The 7,375-nt window shown below is 36.8% G+C and overlaps 1 protein-coding gene across 1 annotated transcript in view; it reads left to right on the top strand.

Moving 5' to 3' along the window:
* Positions 1-7,375, top strand: part of LOC105059120 (heavy metal-associated isoprenylated plant protein 3-like) — a 20,360-nt gene extending 12,985 nt beyond the window's left edge. The window contains exons 2-5 of the mRNA XM_073249697.1: positions 6,075-6,189; positions 6,270-6,493; positions 6,613-6,700; positions 6,843-7,375. Of these exons, the coding sequence (XP_073105798.1) occupies positions 6,135-6,189; positions 6,270-6,493; positions 6,613-6,700; positions 6,843-6,976 (501 nt within the window). The 5' untranslated portion in view covers positions 6,075-6,134 and the 3' untranslated portion in view covers positions 6,977-7,375. The remainder of the gene's footprint in view (positions 1-6,074; positions 6,190-6,269; positions 6,494-6,612; positions 6,701-6,842) is intronic.

Genomic DNA, 7,375 nt, shown 5'->3' on the forward strand with positions numbered 1-7,375 from the left:
AGTCATGGGGCTCCTTCTTGCCCTTAACGGAGATTGTTGAAAATTTTTGCTTCTATCCAACAATGTAGTTTGGCAAGGTTATGTTTTGCTCTTTCCGCTGTCTTTTCCAATGTAAATACGAAGAGTGTTTGTTCGGCATGGAATTTGAGAAGTGAAGAGCTCCAGCTTAGGGTCATGAAAATGGCACCCTTTTGATAAAATGCTTGTGGGCTGCAGCATGGACTCTTTTGGAAGGTAATCAAAGTCCATAAGTCTATCATCTAGGCTCTTACAGCTGATGAAATCAAGCTCACCTCATCCTTGTATGTTTGTGCGCTTGTCACATAGTGTAACAATTGATGAATTGTGGCTTTGGTTAATGAATGGCATCCTTTTGATAAAATGCATGTTTTGTGTGAGTGTCCGTGTCCTCATGTCTGACCCTTGGCTCGCAAGTGCTTCACCTCCTCATAAGTGGCTCTACAACCATGCTCTACCGAACCAGCCTCTTAGTTTCATTGAAATCGCATGTTCAACATGCAGTGTTAGTTTTAAATTTAAAAATAATTTTAAATTTTAAATTTTTGATTATGATGAACATATTCAATAATAATATTTTATTATTAATCAAATAATAATATTTTATTATTAATAAAAATAATAATATTTAATTATTAATAAAAATAATAATATTTTATTATTAAATAAATAATATTATTTTTTATTAATCAAATAATAATATTTAATTACTAATAAAAAATAATATTTTATTAATAATAAAAAATAATATTTTATTATTAATCAAATAATAATATTTTATTATTCATCGAATAATATTATTAATCAAATAAAAATATTTTATTATTAATCAAATAATAATATTTATTATTAATTATATATATATATATATATATATATATAGGTAGATAGATTGGGCTCCGATTGACTGGATACTCTATATATATATATATATATATATATATATATATATATATATATATATATATATATATATATATATATATATATATATATATATATATAGTGGTAGATAGATTGGGCTCTGGTTGACTGGATCCCAATCTATATTCGATCGGCTCTCAGTTCCTTAGATCGGCATGAATCTTAATGCAACACTAAAAAGTAATGGATGGATTTTGGGAGATAATAGGTTGAGCTAGAATTGTTGTAAAAAAAAAGGAAACACATTGAATGGGAGATGGGACTCATGCGTCTTTTGCTTGGATGAAGTGAGGAGTTTGGAAAAAAAATAAAACAATGCTTTAATAGGGATGGGACATAAAAGAAAAGCTCTTTGGTTTAACCTACGTGAGATGGCATTTGAAAATAATAAAAAGAAACTCTATCCTCTCTCTTATCGTCAAACAACATTTCATCCTATCTCTCTTCCTCTGTTTCTCACTGACAGAATGCCTCTAAAAGCCCTTCTCTCTTTTTCTAGCACAAACACTTGTCATATCTTTGCTCTCCATCTCTCTCGTTTGATGCAAACATCTCTCATTCCTACTCTTCCCTCTCTCTCGTTGGTAAAATATATTTTTTTCTCCATTTCTCTCTCTATTTTTTCTCGAAAGAAACTTCTCCATCTCTCTTCGACATAAACACATCTCGGCTCTCTGTTGCTATCGCAAACACATCGCCAGCTCTCTATCTCTTGTGCAAACATGTTGACGGCTCTCTCTCTCCGTTCAAAAGGGCTTCATCCAAAGTTCCTTCTAGAATAAATAACAAGAGAGAAGGATAAACACTAAATCATACAGAAATAAATAAAAAACTATCAGAGAATAAACACAAACTTTAAATAACAAATACAGACATATTTGGAATAAACACAAAAAGAAGAGATTGCTCTCTACATTCAATGGGATCAAGGTGGAATAAACACAAATTGTCGCAAGATAAACACAAAATTTATATAATAAATAGGAACTCTAAATAATAAACATAAATTCTATGGTGATAAACACAAACGGTCCAGAATAAATACAAACTTAGGGCCTAGGATACCTATGTTTGTATTTATTTCGGGCCATTTGTGTTTATTCTTGGCCATTTGTGTTAATCGTCTCAGACTTCATGTTTATTATATCAAATTTTTATTTATTATACAGTATTTGTGTTTATTCTAGGGCTGTTTATGTTGATTCCATCCTGATCCCATAGAAAGTAGAGAGCAACCTCTTCAGTTTGTGTTTATTCTGGATATGTTTATGTTTATTATTTGAAATTTATATTTATCTTATCATATTTTATGTTTACTTTTCAAAAAGTTTATATTTATCTTAGGCACCTTTGTGTTTATCATATAGAGTTTGTGTTTACCTATGCGAAGATATAACAGTATCATAATTTGTGTTGAAATAAAGTGAAACTATTAGAGAGTAAATACAAACATATCTGGGATGGATGTAAACTTTTTGAGTAAATACAAAATAGGTAGAATAAATAAAATTTTAAATAATAAACACAAACATATCCAGAATAGACACAAAGTGAAGAGGTTGCTCCAGGGTGGAATAAACACAAATTGCTGCAGGATAAATATAAATACCCCAAAATAAATAGAAATCAATATAATAAGAATAAAGTCTAAAGTGACAAACACAAATAGTACAGAATAAACACAAACTCGGGGCTCAATACTTAGGTCACGCTAGGGCCATCCCAAGATAAACAGCAAGAGCTCAGGATAAATACAAACTTCTTGAGGAGTAAATACAAAATATGGTAGGATAAATATAAATTTCAAATAATAAACATAAACATATCCAAAATAAATACAAACTGAAGAGGTTGCTCTCTCCCTTTTATGGGATGAGGATGGAATAAACACAAACTATCGTATGATAAATACAAATATTCCAAAAAAATAGAAATCTGATATAATAAACATAAAATCTGAGGTGATAAATACAAACGGCCCAAAATAAATACAAACTCGGAGCTCAACACTTAGGTCACCCTAAGGCCCTCCTAAGTTAAATAGCAAAAGCTCAGGATAAACACAAACTTCTTGAGGAGTAAACACAAAATATGGTAAGATAAACATAAACTCCAAATAATAAACACAAACACATCTAGAATAAACACAAGTTGAAGAGGTTGCTCTCTACCTTCTATGGGATCAGAGTGGAATAAACACAAATACTGTATAATAAATAAAAACTCAATATAATAAATATAAAGTATGAGGCGATAAACACAAACGGCCAAGAATAAATACAAACAACCTAGAATAAAAACAAATGTGGATATCCTTGGCTTCGAGTTTGTGTTTATTTTGGGCTATTTGTATTTATCACCGTAGAATTTATATTTATTACTTAAAGTTTTTATTTATTATAAAGAGTTTATATTTATCCTGCGGCAGTTTGTGTTTATTCCGCCCTGATCCCATTAAAGGCAAAGAGCAACTTTTTTAGTTTGTGTTTATTCTGGATATGTTTATTTTTATTATTTGAAGTTTATGTTTATCCTCTAATAGTCTTTATTTATTTCCGCAAGACTTAGTGTTTATCCTCTTTTCTTGTTGTTTATCTTGAAAGAATCCTTGGATGAAGTCCTTTTGGATAGAGAGAAAGATGTCGATGTGTTTACACAGGAGATAGAGAGCTGGCAATGTGTTTGCAACAGAAAGAATGACCTGGCGATGTGTTTGCAATGGTAACAGAGAGTCGAGAGGTGTTTACGTCGGAGAGAGATGAGAAAAAAGTTTCTTCTGAAAAAAAACAGAGGGAGAGATGGAAGAAGAAATGTATTTTATTGATGAGAGAGGGAAGAATAGAAATAAGAGGTGTTTGCATCGAAGAGAAAAAGAGAGAGATAGAGAGCAAGGATATGACAGATGTTTGCATCGAAAAAAGAGAGAGGGGCTTTTAGAGGTGTTCTGCCAGCGAAAAACAAAAGAAGAGGGATAGGATGAAATATTATTTGCCGACAAGAGAGAGAAAAGAGTTTCTTTTTATTATTTTCAAATGCCATCTCATATAGGCTAAATCAAGGAGCTTCTTTTTTTATGTTCCATCCCCATTTTATTTTTTTCCAAACTCTCCACTTCATTCAAGCAAAAGACACGTGAGTCCCATCTCCCATTCAATGTGTTTTTTTTTTTAAAACAATTCCAACTCATCCTAACTAATCCTAAACCCCATCCATTATTTTTTAGTATTGTATTGGGATTCACACCGATCCAAAGGACTGGGAGCTAACTAGATCTAAGATAGGATCCAATCAACCAGAGCTCAATCTCTCTCTCTATATTTATATATATTTATTTATTTATTATTTTTTTTCATTTCTACCTTCTTTTCCTCCCACCCTCACACCCTCCAGCGATCCTCTGCCTTCATTTGCCAACGGCCGGCCCACAGTTACCCCCATCTGGTGCACCACCTGCAGCACCTCTACCCGACTGCCGCTCCTCCACGCCATTCCTCTAGGCCCCATGCCCATTTTTCCTTGCTGCTATGGCTGCCTCCCTCTCCCCTCTCGAGGCCCAGGTCGTTGCCGTTAATGCCACATGCATCTACCGTGGCCCCCTTGCCCGTTGTTCGTCCGTGGCTCCCCACGTCCCCTCCAACTCTCCTACACTGCACCCCCCCTCGACCCCTACACCCGCACCTCATGGCCCCCACTGCCCGACACCCCCCTTTCTACTCACCCCCAAGCTCCGATGAAGCCCACACCTGCGCCCCCACCACTCTGTGCGAACACAAAACCCCCCTAACCCCCTCTGCCCTCCTCCCGTCCCCACACCCACACCCACACCCCTCCCCACACCGCATCTCACCACCCCCACCGCCCGACCACCGTCCCAGCCGCCCGACGTCTGTCCCCCCTCTCTCTCCTCGATTCCAATGAAGCCCCCACCCGTGCCCTTCGGGTACAAAGTCAGGAATGAAAAAAGAAAAGATGTGCCTTGAGAATGAAAAAAATAAAATAATAAAATAACATCGTGTCTCGAAGATGTGATTTTATTTTGAAAATGCACATTCTACATGCATTTTTAATTTTAAATTTAAAATTAAATATAATTTTTAAATTTTTAATTATGGTAGATCACGTCACTTGAAACCGGAATATGTGGTTTCGCCACATCCATGCCACCTTATCTCACTGCCCTATTTTCAAAAATAAAATAGAAAGAGGGATAGATTTAAAAATAAATATTAAAAAAATAATATTTAAAAAAAAATCTCCCATCGCCTGTCTGGTATCTATGTATACCTTCTCATCTCCCACCTCTTATAGTACGGACAGCGAAGCAAATGAGAGAGAGGGCGAAAGAGCGAACGGAAGAAGATGGCTGCGATATGGGCAATGTGAGCTTAACTGCTACCATTCCTCCGATCGATCACGAAATTTCACCGACTTTCTCTAATTTGTGAGCTTTTCTGATCGTAGTATGTGAAGAAAAAAAGAGGAGAGAGAGAGAAGAAAGATGACCGCACGATCACCGTCGTCTTGAAGGTCCACATGTGTTGTGAGGGATGCACCGAGGTGGTGATGAAATCCATAAAGGGATCCGAAATCACGGGTTCAACCATGTTCTCAACCACATGGCCAACTAGCAGGAAATAGTTTTGAGATGGGTGTAGTTTTGAAATTAAATATTAAAAATAATATTTAAAAAGAATCCGTTTAAACTCCGCTGACTCCTTATCCAAAAAAGAAACAACTCCACCGACTCCTTCCTTCCATTTTACTCAAATACCCCACGCCTTCCTTACGGCGCGCCCTGCACCTCATCTGAAGCTTCTCCAGCTCATGGTGGACCCCATCCCTATGCATTCCCATGCCAAATGGAACGCATGATGTCACGCCTCCCGGAATCATGCATCCATCGCATCGTCTCTCTCCTATTTATATATATACACCACCCTCCGCTCCCACTCTCATCTGCACTCCTTGTAGCACAAAGAGCGAAGCGAACGAGAGAGCGGGCGATAGAGCGAACAGAAAAAGAAGATAACTGGGATCATGGGCAATGTGAGCTTAACTGCTACCAAGTCCCCCGATCGATCACGAAACTTCACTGATTTTCTCTAATTTGTGGGTTTTTCTTGTCGTAGCAGGAGAAGAAGAAAGGAGGAGAGAGGGAGAAGAAAGACGACCGCACGATCACCGTCGTCCGCATGTGTTGCGAGAGATGCGCCGATGAGGTGAAGAAATCCGTCGAGGGATTCGAAGGTAATTTTTTCTTTCCCTTGATCCATCTCCAAGCGCTTTGTTTCGATTTCTCCGACGGTGGAATTTCTGCAACTGGACAGGGGTGGAACGGGTGAAGGCTGACATCGGTCCTGGGACGCTGAAGGTGGAGGGGAAGGTGGATCCATCGAGTCTCCGCGATCGTGTGGCGAAGAAAACCCATAGGAAGGTCGACCTCGTCTTCCCCACCAATGCCCCCCAAAAGGATGCTAAAAAGAAGGACGACTCCAAAAAGCCCACCGCCGGAAAGGAGTCCAACAAATCCGACAAGAAAAAATCCAAGGGGGTATAATTTATTTCTTCTTCTTCGTCTTCATTTTTTTCTTTTTCTTAAAAAAAATCCAATTTTTTGTTGGTTTTTACAAACTAATTGATGAATTGTTTTGTTTTAAATTTCTGTAAAAGCCTGGGGTTTCGACGGTGGTGCTGAAGACTCGCCTTCACTGTGCTTGCCTCGTCAAATTGATTAAAAAGAAGATTCGCAAGCTTGAGGGTAATTTTATTTAATTTTTTCATCTCTGTTCACTTTTTTTAGGGTGAGGGGAAAAAAGAAAAAAATTGAACAAGAGAGTAAAAATGGAGTCCACGCCAGAAATGCCCTTGATGGTTTTTGATATTTTACGGCGGATGGGCAGGAGTGCAGCAGGTGGTGACGGACGTGCAGAAGGATTGGATAATGGTGACGGGGACAATGGACGTCAAGCGGCTGCCTGAGGTGCTAAAGCAGGAGCTGGAGCTGGCAGTGGAGGTGGCGGCTGTTGGAAGCTGAACTTGACTATTCAAATTCTGTTATTAGGATGAATAATTTCAAGCTAAATATCTCGTTAAAAATTTTAATAATCATAGATAAATAATATATTATTGGAAAGCTGTGTCCGTCTAGTTTTTAAGATTTTAAGAAGCGCATCAATCTAAATTTTTGATAGAGAGTTATGATCATTTTGGTAAAAAATATCTGGTCTGTCTAGAAGACATGAAAAATTGTATTGTTCTATTTTTTTTTATATTTATATTTGTAATATTAAGTTATTTCTTTAGCAAATGCATGTATGGATATTAAAAGTCAGTTTTTTATCATTAAGTTAAATCTTGAATGTCCATTTGAGTACTATAAATATGCCATGTGTAAGGCAAAGAATGTAAGTGTTGGAAACAACAAAGTATTCAA

This window comes from Elaeis guineensis, chromosome 16 (genome assembly GCF_000442705.2).
Source record: "Elaeis guineensis isolate ETL-2024a chromosome 16, EG11, whole genome shotgun sequence".
In the NCBI taxonomy this organism is placed as follows: domain Eukaryota; kingdom Viridiplantae; phylum Streptophyta; class Magnoliopsida; order Arecales; family Arecaceae; genus Elaeis; species Elaeis guineensis.